The sequence below is a fragment of the Bombina bombina genome, chromosome 3, assembly GCF_027579735.1.
Source record: "Bombina bombina isolate aBomBom1 chromosome 3, aBomBom1.pri, whole genome shotgun sequence".
Lineage (NCBI taxonomy): Eukaryota > Metazoa > Chordata > Amphibia > Anura > Bombinatoridae > Bombina > Bombina bombina.
In genome coordinates, this window is record NC_069501.1 from 817,870,175 (window position 1) to 817,888,091 (window position 17,917).

The following is a 17,917-nucleotide window of genomic DNA, read 5'->3' on the forward strand; positions in this document are numbered from 1 at the left end:
TGTTCGGACACTCTGTCCTTCAACATACATCTAAGTCTTACCTACATAGAAAATCGGGCAACTACAAGAAAGTAGGTAGATAACATTCTCTGTTTTACAATTTATGAACTGCTTTATGGGAAAAGAAACCCCTCCTGTTGAGAAGGTTTTTGAGCGGACAATGTATCTACAGAGGACACAGTGACCACATTGGAAGCATCCTTTGATTTTTCTATGTTCACCTAGCCAGTCCTTAGGATTTGGACTCTTTACATAGAAACTTTTGACGAGTTTATCCTTTAAGTTAGGAGCTCGTCTAGCTACCAAAGAAGGTTGTACTCCTACAAGCTTAGAAACGGCTTCATCAGCTTGTAGGAATTGCCATTTTTCTTTTAGGATGCAACGTATCTTTTCCCAATGACAGTTATACTCCTTAACGAAGCGAATTGTTTGGTCTCTTGGTTTGTCTTTTTTCTGATAGAGTAAATCATCTCTATTTTCTTTTCTTGCTCTATTCAAAGCAAAATTTAAATTATGTTTGGAGTAACTCTTTTTTCAAATCTGCTAAACATCTCCCCAGCGTGTTGATTATATTTATTCAGACTTGAGCAGTTTCTCCTTAAACGGAGAAACTGCCCAACCGGAATACCTCTTATTAGAGACCTTGGATGATGACTAGAGGCTTCCAAAATATTGTTGGTGGCCGTGTCTTTACGATATATTTCCGTTGCCAACAAGGTTCCTTCCTATATATGCTATAGTCAAAAGTCAAAAGAATATTAAATTCATTGACACTGAGTATTTTCACAAATTCTTGCAAAGACTCTTCCGTGCCCCTCCAAAGGAGGAACACGTCGTCCACATAATAAAGCCAAATTAGGACGTGATCATCTAGCCATTCTTGCAAATAGCCAAAAACCACCTGGTTTTCCTATAGGCCAAGGTGGAGGCAGGCATAGGATGGGGCACAAGTGGCCCCCATTGCCGTTCCCCTAATTTGCTTATAAAATATCTGGTCAAAGAGAAAGACATTGTAAGAACAAATTTCAACAATTTTAAAACAAATTCGGTATGTTTATTGTACCCGGGGCCTCTGATTTCAAGAAAATGTCTTGCTGCTCTTATACCCACCTTATGGGGTATAGAAGAGTAGAGTCCTTCGACATCTAGTGATACCAATAGGGTGTCCTGTTCAACTGCCAGACCATCAATATTTCTAAGCAGGTCACTAGTGTCCTTCACATAAGATGTTAAAGTGGTGAATTTGCAGTTGCAAGAATTTGTCCACATAGTTCCCCAGGTTCTCTGTAATGCTCCCAATCCCAGAAATTATGGGACGACCCGGAGGGTCTCTTAAATTCTTATGAAGTTTAGGGATACAGTAAAACACTGGAACTCTGGGGAACTTTGTGTAAAGGTAATTGCATTTGTTTTTATTGATGATACCTTCTTTTCTAGCATCATTAAGCAGGTGTAACAGTTCAGCCTGTATGGGTTCAATGGGACTACCTGGCAACGGGAGGTACTGCTCTTTATTTCTGAGTTGTCGTTTCACCTCATTAACATATTTTACCTCATCCATAATTACCAGGTTGCCCCCCTTAAATGCCTTTTTGGTTAGTTAATTCAAACAATGCCTTTCTTTCTTCCTTCTTTAGGTTATCCCTTGAGATTTTATCAAAAGAGATTTTGTTTATCTCTTTTTCAACTTCCCTTACAAACAATTGGACCACTGGTACCAAGGCCAAAGCAGGCATGTACTCAGACTTCCTTTTTAAACCTGAGTTGACCACCAACTCAGGAGTGTTGATAACTTCTTGTACGAATAGGGGGTTATCAGTGGGGGATTCTTCAAGGTGGATTTCGTCATTAAGTAGACTCACCAGACCCTCAACTGCTTCACGGTCTTCCCTATCTAAAGTCACGGTATTAGCTCCCTCATTAACATCACTGGTAATTTTAGCCTTCATTACATGAGAAAGAACCACTTTACGGGCAAAAAGATGTAAATCCTTTATAACCGTAAATTTATCCAAACTATTTGTTGGACAGTAGGAAAGGCTTTTTTTCAATAAATTAACATGTGCATTATTGAGTGGGAATGAAGAAAGATTTACAATTTGTAACTCATCACTCTTATTAGAGGGTGGGTCACCTAAAAGTCCCCTCTGTAATCCCTCCGTGTCCTCATTTTCTCCATACCTCTCCTCATCCCCCTTCCTCTCCTCTGGAATCTGCCCCTTGTTCTGGATATCTGTCCCTCCATAGAATCTGTTTTTATTTCTACTCCTTTTCCTTCCTCCATGTTTCCTTTCTTTTTTACGTGCGTACCTGCTGCCTCGTTTTTTGATTTTTGCTCACTTTCAATATCCGAACAGTTGGTACCTGAGTCATATGAATTTCTGTTAAGGAAATAGGTATATACCTGATTCTTCTTGTAGTCATCCTGATCACGTCCTAATTTTCTACGTTTACGTTGTTTAATTTCCTGTTGTAACTTAGAAACAACATCCTTAGTCTCCTCATTAAGCTTAGCTAATTTTTAATCACCTTCAAAGCTATTTACAACCTTCAATGCCTCATCAATTTCAATTTTAATCCTGTCCAATTTAATTATATCTTTATTCACCATTCTCTGCATGAGGTCTAAAGAACAATCAGAGAGCCTGTTGTTCCAATCCTCCATAAAATTATCATCCTCATCATTTCTCATGTGCATACCTGGATCAAGATGCAGGCGGAGACCTCTTGGTATTATTTTATAAATTAAGTTTAATATAGTTCTCCAAACTAAATTTCTCAGCTCTCATTCAAATTTGCTTAATCACTAAATTACGATATTTCTTAAAAGCGCTGTAAATATTAGTAGTGGCATCAACATCTAATGAAGCATTATTAAGAAGGGACTCGCCAAGTTCTACCTCCCATTGTTCATCTGAGACCTCAAAAGCCATAATAAACTTCAAAATGTGGGCAGTGTGCCCAGAAGCTACAGAGTGCGAATATGTCAATATTAATAGTTATTATAAAATCTATAAGTATTGCAACCCAGTCAAAAGAGGCTGCAATGATCAATAAAGAGAAAAGAGGGACAATACGGAATCTTATACCCAATATAAGCAAGCAATCACAAATAGAGCACTGTGAATAGTGAAAATTAATTAGCAACTATTAATATAGTCTGTAATGCTATACAGCCATAACCTCACCCAATAGTTAAGTTAGAATAAGTATCCACTAAAGAACTTAAGTTGAATATTAAATAAGGCAAATGTGGGGAGTAGGCTAATAAAAGTTAACAAAGCTGAGTCGGGGGACCGAACATAGATCCTTCACAATTTATTTTCATGACACCATATCCTTCATATATGTTAGGGGTGCCCTCTGAAAAAGGTGTTGCTCGGTTTCCCCTTGGTCTAATTATCACACATAAGCCAAGTTTTTCTTATGTACTTAACGATAACTAAAATGGCAAATGTTAATACTCTATTTAGCAAATATAGATCCTCATGGGTTAACATGATGGCTAATTAGTGCAGCTCATTGCACTGCCATCCTCTATTAGAGGTGTTATTTGTTGAATTGAACTCATGAACACTAGAATTATGTGTGAATGTTGCAAACTGCTGTCCTAGGACTGTATGGCCTTAGCTTTACCGTGTACTTTCTGGATGTGGTTCAAATGTAAAGCCCAGTATTAGGGTCTCGATCTGGTATAGGCTTGCATGAACTTTATAGCACTGTGTTTTACCCGAATGGGGATGATTGCTAAGGTTATTATACCCATTAATAAAAAAGAAAATGCTGATATCCCTGTCTCTTGTGTAGTTACTTATTAGATCACTACAATACTCTCCTTCTTAAAAGTTTATTAATATACATTTCAAGGGTCTGCATTTTCACACCTTTAAACAGGTTTTGCTTTGTCTAAATTTATGACTCAGCTTTATTAACTTTTTATTAGCCTACACCCCACATTTGCCTTATAGAGACTCTATTATGGTCCCTAAGAACACTACTCTTGTAGCAAGGTAAAGGGAGCTTTTTTCCAGATTCACATTCCATCCATGTGGGAACAAAGAAAAGGGGACAATATCTCTGTGTGAGATTTTGCTTGTTGAAAAGATGGCGCCTGAACCAATATGTCGTCCCAGGTAGGGTGCCACAGCAATTCCACAAGACCAGATCACTGCCAAAAGAGCCCCCAGAACCTTTGAAAAATTTCTGGGAACCGTGGCTAGCTCAAATGGAAGGGCCACAAACTGGAAATGTTTGTCCAGAAAGGCAAATCTCAGGAATTTGTGATGATCCCTGTGAATAGGAACATGAAGATACGCATTCTTTAGGTCTATGGTTGTCATGAACTCACCCTCTTGTACTAAAGGAAGAATGGAGCGTATAGTCTCCATCTTGAAGGATGGAACTTTGAGAAACTTATTTAGACACTTCAAGTCTAGAATGGGACGGAAAACACCCTCTTTTTTGGGAACCACAAATAGGTTCCTGTAGACAGTTACAAGATATGAGAGGACACAGTTCCTCACAGAGGCCTTTGAAAAAAAAAGAACAGAGTAGCCAACTCTGGCTTTCTAAACTAAGGCAGCAATTGTTAGGAAAATGCAGTACCTCTTTACAAGTTCCTAACTGCTTTAAAGCCACCACTACCCGACTGCAAGGAATGACGTGGCATACGGGTATAACCCAAAACTTGCTTGTAGATGAAATCCAAAATTTTCTTCAGACACCTAAACTTCCCCTCCTCCATGCACAGAAGGCAAAGAGAATGATTGGGGGTTGTGGGTAAGGGAGTGATACTTAGTAGTTTAACTGTGGTACTCTTTGCCTCCTTCTGCTGACCAGGAGTGCTATTCCCAACAGTAATTACTCAAGCCTTGGACTCACCATATCTTAGGAAAGAAATACCAATCTCTGCTGACACTGAAAACATAATTACATTTAATTCATGAAAAACTATAAGATTTTTAAAGTAAAACAGAGTTGCAAAACTTGACTATGAGATACTCACCGGTACCTTCATTTTAAATTCATCTTTGCTAAATTTATATGCAATGTCCGAAAGTGCACGATGGAATAATCCTGATGGGCGCAGGACAATGACAAGTTGCAGGTTCCCTGGGAAAGAGGCCCTGCAATAAAAAATAAGGGTAATACTCTCAATATACATTCAGATTGCACAGAAAATGGTTGTACCAGTAATGATGCCTATAGGGTTTGAGTTACAGGTAACATCAGATTGGGCTCCTGGCTCTGCAACCACATATACATATCAGACCCTTGGCCTTTCACCCCCCCTCTGTCACCCTATAGCCTTATCAGACCTCAAGTCACCTGTCCCTAAAGTTCCTCTGTCAGTGTCAGCTCCTAACCTTAATTGCCCACCCGCAGCCCCTCCAGTTGCGCTCTGTTGCTTTGGGTTCCCTAGCATGTAGTGTGCATGGTCTAAGGGGGGAAGTGAAGAGGAGGGTAACGCTGGGCCTGGCTGCACCACCACATGGCAGAAATGTGACAAGAATTGAAACAAAGGCTGTGTCAGTCCTCAGTGCACCACTCCAAGTGCCGTTAGGAATGACTCAGCAATATGGCACAACTGCCTAGTGTGGCACTCTGACCCCTGGGCTAGGGGGGTCAGGCATGTAGCTTAGGAACAGCAACGCCTGTTGCAAAATTACTGATGTGAAACAGGAATAACTGATGCAATGTTGCAAAATGTATGCATCAGCTTTATTATTAAAGGGATAGGAAAGTCATTAAACTTGCATGATTAAGGGAGTATGACATTTTAAGACACTTAAATTCACTTCCATTATCTCATTATCAAAATGTACTCTGTTCTCTTGGTGTCCTTTGTTAAAATACCATGTACATATCCTCAGCAGCGATGCACTACTGGGAGCTAGCTGGTGATTGGTGGATACACACACATGCCTCTTGCCATTGGATCACCAGATGTGTTCAGCTAGCTCCCACTACTGCATTGCTGCTCTCAAGCTATCTTTAACAATGGGTTTAACTTCTTTGTATTTTTTATTATTACATTTATTCAATTTTTTGTCTATTTTTGGTCCAGATAGAGCATGCAATTTTACTTCAGTTATCAAGTTTATCTTGGTATCTTTTTTGAAAATTATACCTATGTAGTGGTCTAAGGAGCAATTCACTACTGGGAGCTAACTGTAGCTACACACATATGCCTCTTGCTATTGGCTCACCATATGTGTTCAGTTAGCTCCCAGTAGTGCTTTACTGCCCTGTAGCTTGATTCAACTATGTGTTTAACCCCTTTCAAGGGGTCAAACACACAGTTATATACAAGCAATAGTGCAATAATAAAATGCTCTAATATATTACAGCATTTTGTACTTTTATATACCTTTAAGTATGGCCAATAACGTAAAGTGTTCAGTTCCAATGATTATATTATTTCTGATCAGACAAATATGCATTTTGCTTTAATACCCATTTAAAACTGTGCATTGAATGATTTATCCATAATTCCTCTTGCATAGACTTTGCATATCTGCAAGTCACAACATGTGTAGATGGTCATATTGTTTTGTTCTAAGTGAGCACTGTAATATCACTGATGGGGACTTCACACTCTCCACCTAAGCTATAAGTGGAGAATATTGGTGCGTGCAATGAAGACACTTAAACTTAATACAAAGAAATGAAGACGCAGAATACTTGTAGGGATATGATGAGTGAAATAAACAGATACATCTCACATGATCTAAGGAAGAACGGCTACAAGAGATTGATTAGGAGGTGACAGTCAGTGAGCTTTATAGAGCGACAGAGAAAGAGACTAAGATTGCATTAGTGTGACGGATCGGCATCCATTATCACCGGCATGTTGTAGACAGCAGATCTTGCATCACTTTATGCCACACTTTACTGCAGCTTGGCCGGTCTCTCTCTCCCACATGGGGAGCTCTCTTTATGTTTTCTTTTTAATGTCTACTAAATATATAAAGATCCTCCCAGACTCAACTCCTTCTGCAGTTAGCGTAATTTTTTGTTGTTGACAATTTTATGGCATTGTTAGTGGTTGGGAGGTCTGGCCTGATTCTTGTCTCCAGCCTCTTAGTATCCCAGTTTTAAGGGACAAGCAAATTACACTGGCAAATCCCCTACTATTTTTCAACCACAACAATTCTAAAGGAAGCTCATTGTCAGGACAAATTATATGGTCTGGAAAATCAGAAGGACGTTTTTTTTTTTTGTTTTTTTTTTAAGACAAGTTAATCAGTGTGTCAGCCATGGACATTGCCAGCTTCTATGTATACTTATCTTAACTCTCAATTAAATAGCAATTGCTATTACAAAACAATATACTATATATATATATATCTATATATATATATATATATATATATATATATATATATATATATATATATATATATATATATATATATATATTTATTTATTATATACATACATACATACATACAGGTGGCCCTCATTTTGTGCCGGTTCAATTTGTGCCGTTTCAGAATCACGTGTTTTTTCAGTGCATTGATTAAAATAAGGGCAGGCCAATAGGTGGAGCTGTCCGCTTGTGTTGCAGCAAAGGTATGCAAGCCATACAGGCTGAAATTAATCAGTGTAACTAGACCTGAGCTATTGAGCAGCTTTCAAAGGAACAAGATCTAGCAGTCACTTCCCTTTCATCTTCCTGCCCAGCAGATTGAAGGTCAGGATGCCTATAAATCAGTCCAGACTGGAATGCTAACAATGCAGAGAACGGTTTGCAGAAAAAAAAGTTTTTGTTCATTAAACTTAGTTTGAAAGTAAAAAAAGTTTTTGTTCATTAAACTTAGTTTGATGATACATTCTTTGTTGTGTGATTATTTTATTAAGTTCATAATGCTGTTTAGCAAATGTTTTTGTTCATTAAACTTAGTTTGATGATATATTCAGTGTTGTGTGATTGTTTTATTAGGTTTATAATGCTGTTTAGCATTTAAAGTCTTCATTTCAAAGCTTTAAAAATTATGTATTAGGCGTTACTTATGTCAATTTTGAGAGGGGACTGTAACCTAATTACCTCACTTCCCATTGATTTACATTAACTGGGTTTCAATTTACAATGGTTTCTATTTGCAACCATTCTTTCTGGAACCTAACCCTGGCGTAAACTGAGGGCTACGTGTGTGTGTAGTTAAGCTAGAGGGAATTATGAACAGTTCCAAATACCAGACAATATTGGCACAAAACCTTCAGGCTTCTGCTAGAAAGCTGAACATGAAGAGGAACTTCATCTTTCAGCATGACAACGAACAAAGCATACAACCAAATCAACAAAGGAATGGCTTCATCAGAAGAAGATTAAAGTTTTGGGATGGCCCAGCCAGAGCCCAGACCTGAATCCAATTCAAAATCTGTGGGGTGATCTGAAGAGGGCTGTGCACAGGAGATGCCCTCATATTCTGACAGATTTAGAGTGTTTTTGCAAAGAAGAGTGGGCAAATCTTGCCAAGTCAAGATGTGCCATGCTGAAAAACTCATACCCAAAAAGACTGAGTGCTGTAATAAAATCAAAAGGTGCTTCAATAAAGTATTAGTTTAAGGGTGTTCACATTTATGCAACCATATTATTTTAGTTTTTTATTTCCCTTTACCTAAAAGATTTCATTTTGTTTTTCAACTGAGTTGTACAGTTTATAGGTCACATTAAAGGTGGAAAAAGTTCTGAAATGATTTATCTTTGTCTCATTTTCTTACATCACAGAAACCTGACATTTTAACAGGGGTGTGTAGACTTTTTATATCCACTGTGTGTATATATATATATATATATATATATATATATATATATATATATATATATATATACATACATATACACACACACACATACATGCATACAAACAATTGTATTATACAATTATATTACATAAAGCATTTAAAGAGATAATAAATACTTTTTTAAGATTATAATAATTACAATAAAAGTCTGGAAATTTGGGATCTTCCAGTCTGGAAAACACATATCCTTAAGTTGCATTTTGTTATCTTATATTTCCTGCTAAAGCCACATAATGAAAAAGTAAATTTATGCTTAAATTGATTTCTTCTACTCTATGACAAGTCCACGGATTTCATCCTTACTTGTGGGATTTATCCTCCTGCTAACAGGAAGTGGCAAAGAGCACCACAGCAGAGCTGTATATATAGCTCCTCCCTTCCCTCCACCTCCAGTCATTTGACCGAAGTTAGGAAGAGAAAGGAAAAGCCAAAGGTGCAGAGGTGACTGAAGTTTGTAAAAAATATAATATAATATAAATTTGTCTTAAAAAATGATAGAGTGGGCCGTGGACTCATCATATCATAGAATAAATCAATTTATTAGGTAAGCATAAATTTACTTTTCTTCTACAAGATATGACGAGTCCACGGATTTCATCCTTACTTGTGGGATACAATACCAAAGCTACAGGACACGGATGAAAGGGAGGGAACAAGACAGGAACCTAAACGGAAGGCACCTCTGCTTGAAGAACCTTTCTCCCAAAACCAGCCTCAGAAGAAGCAAAAGTATCAAATTTGTAAAATTTGGAAAAAGTATGAAGAGACGACCAAGTCGCAGCCTTGCAAATCTGTTCAAGAGAAGCATCGTTTTTAAATGTCCATGAGGAAGCCACAGCCCTAGTAGAAAGAGACGTAATTTTTTCAGGAGGCTCCAGCAGTCTCGTACGCCAGGCGGATTATACTCTTCAGCCAAAAAGAAAGAGAGGTAGCCGTAGCTTTCTGACCCCTATGCTTTCCAGAAAAAACAATGAATAATGAAGATGATTGACGGAAATCCTTAGTCGTCTGCAAGTAAAACTTCAAGCCATGGACCACGTCCAAGTTATGCAACAGACGCTCCTTCTTAGAAGGAGGATTAGGACATAAAGAAGGAACAACAATTTCCTGATTAATATTCTTATTTGAAACAACCTTAGGAAGGAACCCCGGTTTGGTAGGTAAAACTACCTTATCAGAATGAAAGACAAGATAATGCGAGTCACATTGTAGTGCTGAAAGCTCAGAAACTCTACGAGCAGAAGAAACAGCAACCAGAAACAAAACTTTCCAAGATAACAACTTAATATCTATGTAATGCATGGGTTCAAACGGAACCCCTTGAAGAACACTAAGAACTAAATTCAAACTCCAGTGTGAAGCAATTGGTCTAAACACAGGCTTAATTCTGGTTAGAGCCTGACATAAAGACTGGAACATCTGCCAAACGTTTGTGTAGCAAAATTGACAAAGCAGAAATTTGTCCTTTTAAGGAACTCTCTGATAACCCTTTCTCCAATCCTTCTTGGAGAAAAGACAGAATCCTGGGAATCCTAACTTTACTCCATGAGTAGCCCTTGGATTCACACCAAAAAAGTTATTTGCGCCATATCTTATGATAGATCTTTCTAGTGACAGGCTTAGGTGCCTGAATCAAAGTATCGATGACCGAATCGGAGAATCCCTGCTTAGATAAAATCAAGCGTTCAATCTCCAAGCAGTCAACTGCAGAGAAATTAGATTTGGATGTTGGAAAGGTCCTTGAATGAGATGGTCCTGTCTCACTGGAAGTTTCCATGGAGGTAGAGAGGACATGTCAACTAGATCTGCATACCAAGTCCTGCGTGGCCATGCAGGCGCAATCAAAATTGCTGAAGCTCTCTCCTGTTTGATCCGAGCAATCACGCGGGGAAGGAGAGGAAAACGGTGGAAACACATAAGCTAGGCTGAACAACCAAGGCACTGCCAAGGCATCTGTCAGTTCGGCCTGAGGATCCCTCGACCTGGATCCGTATCTTGGAAGCTTGGCATTCTGTTGAGACGCCATCAGATCCAATTCCAGTCTGCCCCATCGGAGAATCAGTGAGGCAAATACCTCCGGATGGAGCTCCCACTCCCTTGGATGAAAAGCCTGTCGGCTTAAAAAGTCCGCTTCCCAGTTGTCCACTCCTGGGATGTAAATTGCTGACAGATAACAAGAGTGAGCCTCCGCCCATTGAATTATCTTGGATACTTCTCTCATCCCTAAGGAACTCTTCGTTCCTCCCTGATGATTGATGTAAGCCACAGTCGTGATGTTGTCCAACTGGAATCTGATGAATTTGGCCGAAACCAACTGAGGCCACGCCCGAAGCACATTGAATATTGCTCTCAATTCCAGAATATTGATTGGAAGTAGAGACTCCACCTGAGTCCATACACTCTGAGCCTTCAGGGAATTCCATACTGCACCCCAGCCTGGTAGACTGGCATCCGTTGTCACTATCACCCACGAGGGTCTGTGGAAACACGTTCCTTGCGACAACCACCAAAGAAGAGAGTCTCTGGTCTCCTGGTCCAAAATTATCTGAGGAGATAAATTTGTATAATCCCCATTCCACTGTCCGAGCATGCACAGTTGCAGTGGTCTCAGATGAAATCGAGCAAACGGAATGATGTCCATTGCCACCACCATCAATCCAATTACCTCCATGCACTGAGCCACTGATGGCCGAGGATTGGACTGAAGAGCTCGGCATGTATTTAGAATCTTTGACTTTCTAACCTCCGTCAGAAAAATTTTCCCAAGAAGGGAACCCTTGTCTGAGGAATTAGTGAACTCTTTTCTAGATTCACTTTCCATCCGTGAGTTCTCAGAAAAAATAGCACTGTGTCCGTATGAGAGTTTGCTAGATGATAAGTTGACGCCCAGATAAGGCGCCACTGCTATGCCCTGCGGTCTGAGAACCGCCAGAAGGGACCCTAGGACCTTTGTGAATATCCTGGGTGCTGTGGCCAATCCAAAGGGAAGAGCCACAAACTGAAAATGTTTGTCCAGGAAGGCAAACCTTAGGTACTGATGATGATCTTTGTGAATAGGAATATGAAGGTATGCATCCTTCAAGTCCACAGTGGTCATATATTGACCCTCCTGGATCATTGGTAAAATTGTTCGGATAGTCTCCATCTTGAAAGATGGGACTCTGAGAAATTTGTTTAGACTCTTGAGATCTAAAATAGGTCTGAACGTTCCCTCTTTTTTGAGAACCACGAAAAGATCTGAGTAAAACCCTTGTCCCTGTTCTAGTCTTGGAACGGGACAAATTACTACCATAGTAAAGAGGTCTCTTACACAGCGTAAGAACGCCTCTCTTTTTATCTGGTCTACAGACAATCGTGAAAGATGAAATCTCCCTCTTGGGAGAAAATTTTTGAATTCCAGTTGATACCCGTTGGTCACGATTTCCAGTGCCCAGGGATCCTGAAAATCTCTTGCCCAAGCCTGGGCAAAGAAAGAAAGTCTTCCCCCTACTAGATCCGGTCCCGGATCGGGGGCCGCCCCTTCATGCTGTCTTTGTAGAAGCAGCGGGCTTCTTTGGTTGCTTACCCTTATTCCAAGCCTGGTTGGGTCTCCAGACATACTTGGCTTACGCAAAATTCCCTTCCTGCTTTCTGGAGGAAGAGGAAGAAAAGGGGACTCCTTTAAAATTCCAAAAGGAACGAAAATTATTTAGTTTACTCCTCATCTTAACAGACTTATCCTGAGGTAGAGCGTGACCTTTACCTCCAGTAATGTCAGAAATTATTTCCTTCAACTCAGGCCCGAATAGGGTCTTACCCTTGAAAGGAATCGCCAAGAGCTTTGACTTGGATGACACATCAGCAGACCACGATTTTAACCATAACGCTCTACGCGCTAAAATGGCAAATACTGCATTTTTAGCCGCCAACTTAGCAATTTGAAAGGCGGCATCAGTGATAAAAGAATTAGCTAGCTTGAGAGCCTTAATTCTATCTAAAATATCCTCTAAAGGGGTCTCAACTTTAAGAGACTCTTCCAAGGCGTCAAACCAGAAAGCCGCTGCAGTAGTAACTGGAACAATGCAGGCTGTCGGTTGTAGAAGAAAACCCTGATGAATAAATAACTTCTTTAGAAGAACCTCTAATTTCTTATCCATAGGGTCTTTGAAAGCACAACTGTCCTCAATAGGAGTAGTTGTACGCTTAGCCAGGGTAGAAATAGCTCCCTCCACCTTAGGGACAGTCTGCCAAGAGTCACGAATGATGTCAGATATGGGATACATTTTCCTAAAATTAGGAGGAGGAGAGAATGGTATACCCGATCTGTCCCACTCCTTCTTAATAATCTCCGAGATTCTCTTAGGAACCGGAAAAACATCAGTGTAAGCGGGTACTTCTAGATATTTGTCCATTTTACACAATTTCTCTGGTGGTACCATAATAGGGTCACAGTCGTCCAGAGTCACTAAGACCTCCCGAAGTAACAGGTGGAGGTGTTCCAGCTTAAATTTAAAGGACATGATGTTCGAATCTGTCTGAGGTAACACACTTCGCGATTCTGAAAGTTCTCCTTCAGACAAAATTTCCCTGACCCCCAACTCAGATCTCTGTGAGGGTACATCGGAAATAGCCAACAAGGCATCAGAGGACTCAGTATTCCCATTGATTCCTGTCCTACTGCGTTTACCCTGTAACACTGGTTGCTTAGATAATACCTCCGTAAGGGTAGTTGACATAACTGCAGCCATATCCTGCAGAGTAAAAGAATTAGACGCTGTTGAGGAACTCGGCGTCGCTTGGGTGGGCGTTAAAGGTTGGGACACTTGGGGAAAATTAGGCGGCATATCCCGATTCTCTTCAGGCTGAGAATCATCCTTAGGCACACTTTCCTTACTTAAAATATGTTTTTTACATTGTAAGGCTCTTTCAGTACAAGAGGTACACAAAGTAAGAGGGGGTTACACAATGGCCTCCAAACACATAGAACAAGGAGTTTCCTCAAGTTCAGACATGTTAAACAGACTAGCAGTATCCACAATGGACGTTTTTAACCTTATTTGTGGTGTCAAAGACTTTTTAGAAAAAAATGTACTGCGCCTTTAAATAATAAAAGCGCAACAATTTTTCTGTCTGCACAAAAAAATGAATTTTAGCACTTAAACATTATACTAAACATTTCAATTTTGCCAAAAATTATTGCACTAGTCGAGCAAAAACTAAATCACCCTGTAAAAAGTCTTTTTATTTAGAAAATAAATTTTAAACAACAATAACAGCCCTGCACCTCGCCACAGCTCTGCTGTGGCACCTACCTGCCCCCTGGGTACTCAAAATTGATTCAACAACGATCCAGTGACTGAATCTCAACTTTAGGCCCCACCGGAGCTAGTGCCTGCTGCCTTCTAGTGAGGAGAAACTGCGCGTCTAAGCGCGCAAACTAGCTCCCGCCCACCTTGGGCGTCGCATGATCGGTTTCAATAAGCCATATGGTACTTCTAATGAGTTTTACACCACATATCGTTATGCCATTATTAAACTGACTCCATAACCGCATGGTAAGCGGTTCTAATAAGCCATGTGGTCCCCTGAAGTTATCGCACAAACGTTATGCCATACTCCAATACAGAAAGTGTCACCGTTCCCTGTCCCAGTGTCAAGCCCCTATTGAATTACATACCCATCATAATCAATATGTACAAATCAGTAATGTCAGTAAAACCCTAATCCATCCAGGTCTACTGCTTACCCCTTCCCTTCCAGGGAATAATGTCAGCCAGTTCTGATATAACAAGTCTCCTCAGAAATAAAGACTGAACATACCTCAATGCTGCTTGTAGCATGACACCGGTCTCCACACTGAAGATTTTTCTTGCACTACCTTCAGAAGCTCTGTGGGAACCAGAATGGATCTTAGTAACGTCTGCCAAGATCATCAACCTCAGGGCAGAAAAAAAATATCTCTTCATTCCAACGATTTCTCCCTGAGGAAAATATTACTCACGGTACCATTTTAAAATAAAAAAATTCTTGATAGAAGAATCTAAAACTAACACCTCACTTTACCTCTTCCTATTACTAACACAGGCAAAGAGTATGACTGGAGGTGGAGGGAAGGGATGAGCTATATATACAGCTCTGCTGTGGCGCTCTTTGCCACTTCCTGTTAGCAGGAGGATAAATCCCACAAGTAAGGATGAAATCTGTGGACTCGTCATATCTTGTAGAAGAAATGTTGTTAACAAAATAACAGTGGCAAGTGCTGTCATCTCCAGCCTCAGATAAGGAAAGTGGTGGGTGGAATGTGACCATTGAAAATAAATTGCAGCAGTCAAGGTGTTAATCTGTTCTAATAATGTTCAGACTCTGATGATATGTTAATCTATTGTAAGACTGTGAAAATATTGTAATAACAAGGGGGTCGATGATGATCCTTTAGAAAAACATAACTAATGACTTTCAACAGAAAAAAACATTAACATCTATGGAGATTTTTGTAGATAAATAATGTGATACATTTTTATAATGGATTGTGATTGACCCCAAGGTGTTTACTGTCCCTTTAATTTGCAGAGTTTATCACTAAAACATGTCCCGTAACAATGAAGGTGTTAAATAATTTGTATTCACAAGTTTCCTTGTCAGTAGTTAATAAAATAGTATAAAATATGCCAAAGTATTCTTTTATACTTATTAAGGGCTAGATTACAAGTGGAGCGCTAATTTATCATACACCTGTAAACTGGCAAATGCACCCATTTACAGGGGCACAATAAACAACTAGCCATTATAAGTGGCTGGTTATTACTACCATGAGCTCGCATGTATGTGCATGTGTATGTATGTATAGGCTTGATGATCAAAAGCTCACCAGAGTCTCTCTATAGGCTTGATGATCAAAAACTCGCCTGAGTCTCTCTATAGGCTTGATGATCAAAAACTCGCCTAAGTCTCTCTATAGGCTTGATGATAAAAAAAACTTGCCAGATTCTCTCTAAAGCATGATGATAAAAACTCACCAGAGTTTCTCTATAGGCCCAATGATAAAAAAAACTCACCAGAGTGTCTCTATAGGCTTGATAAAAAAACTTGTCAGAGTCTCTCTATAGGCTTGATGATAAAAAAAACTCACCAGAATCTCTCTATAGGCTTGATGATAAAAAAAAACTTGCCAGAGTCTCTCTATTGGCTTGATGATCAAAAACTCACCAGAGTCTCTCTACAGGCCCAATGATAAAAAAAACTCACCAGAGTGTCTCTATAGGCTTGATAAAAAAACTTGTCAGAGTATCTCTATAGGCTTGATGATAAAAAAAACTCACCAGAATCTCTCTATAGGCTTGATGATAAAAAAAAACTCACCATAGTCTCTCTAGGCTTGATGATAAAAAAAAATCCACTAGAGTCTCTGTATAGGTTTGATAACAAACTCGCCAGAGTCTCTGTATAGACGCAAAAATAAAAAAACTTGCCAGAGTCTCTATATAGGCTTGATGATAAAAAAACTCGCCAGAGTCTCTCTATAGGCACAATAATAAAATTTTTTGCCAGAGTCTCTCTATAGGCACGATAATAAAAAAAGTCGTCAGAGTCTCTCTATAGGCTTGATGATAAAAAAAAAACCTCACCAGAGTCTCTCTATAGGCTTGATGATAAAAAAAAAACCTCACCAGAGTCTCTCTATAGGCTTGGTGATAAAAAATGTACTAGAGTCTCTCAAAATTTCAAACTTTATTCCATCTTTAAAAATCATCCACCTCGTAGCTAAAATAGGATAGGAAACGGTCTTAAGCGTTTCGGCGTGAGCCTTATTCATAGACCATACCACACCTGTGTACTATACACCCTTTTAAAACCAGATGAATCATTGCTATTGGATAAAACCAAAACACGCCTATTTTACACTTTAAAGCACATTCACAAAAGGGAAAATAAACACAAATACACAAAAAAAGTAAATACAATGTGTGTGGATACAAGATAAATGCACTTCTAATATTGAGGCTATACTATTGTGCAAATAAATAAGATAACATTTATACACATTATAAGGCATTAAGGGATACAGTACTCCTAAGCTACACATAGGACATAATTATTACTATGTATTATGTGTCAATAACTGATCCTAGAATAAAGCCAAATACTCGAATAATACAAACAGTATAAGATGCACTTAATATTTCCAAATTTACCTATTCTATATATCGGTTACTAAATATTACTAAGTGTTACTAAATATTGGCTACACTCTTACATGCATATCCTAGAAATCCTGGTGTGGAAAGGAAGTCTCCTCGATATAACTCCAATAAAACACAAATATTAGAGAAATATCAGAGCAAAGAATTATCAATTGGTTGTAACACTACTATTTATATAATATAGTATTGGCCAAGATTGGTTTACGGTAGAACAGGGTACTAATCTTATGTTCCCCTTCATTTCCTTTGAGGGTGATATCCAAGAAATGAATCTCATTTTTATTACAATCATGGGTAAATGTTATCCCGCAACCCAATTCGTTTAAATACTGAATAAAATATTCTGCATCCTTCTCAGTTTTATTCCATATTATGACAAGGTCGTCTATAAATCTTTTATATAGACAGATCCCCTGTAAATAGGGGTTACTATCCCCATAGACTATGGCCCTCTCCCACCAACCTAAAAATAGGTTGGCGTATGATGGGGCAAACCGTGCGCCCATCGCCGTGCCTAGTCTCTGGAGATAGTACTCCCCTTCGAACATAAAATACAGGGAGTGCAGAATTATTAGGCAAGTTGTATTTTTGAGGATTAATGTTATTATTGAACAACAACCATGTTCTCAATGAACCCAAAAAACTCATTAATATCAAAGCTGAATAGTTTTGGAAGTAGTTTTTAGTTTGTTTTTAGTTATAGCTATTTTAGGGGGATATCTGTGTGTGCAGGTGACTATTACTGTGCATAATTATTAGGCAACTTAACAAAAAACAAATATATACCCATTTCAATTATTTATTTTTACCAGTGAAACCAATATAACATCTCAACATTCACAAATATACATTTCTGACATTCAAAAACAAAACAAAAACAAATCAGTGACCAATATAGCCACCTTTGTTTGCAAGGACACTCAAAA

At 38.9% G+C, this 17,917-nt stretch overlaps 1 protein-coding gene across 1 annotated transcript in view; it reads right to left on the bottom strand.

Moving 5' to 3' along the window:
* The window catches only part of MCF2L (MCF.2 cell line derived transforming sequence like), a 353,557-nt gene that overhangs the window by 100,558 nt on the left and 235,082 nt on the right, over nucleotides 1-17,917 (bottom strand). Inside the window, 1 exon segment of the mRNA XM_053707774.1 lies at nucleotides 5,006-5,124. Coding sequence (XP_053563749.1) covers nucleotides 5,006-5,124 — 119 coding nt within the window.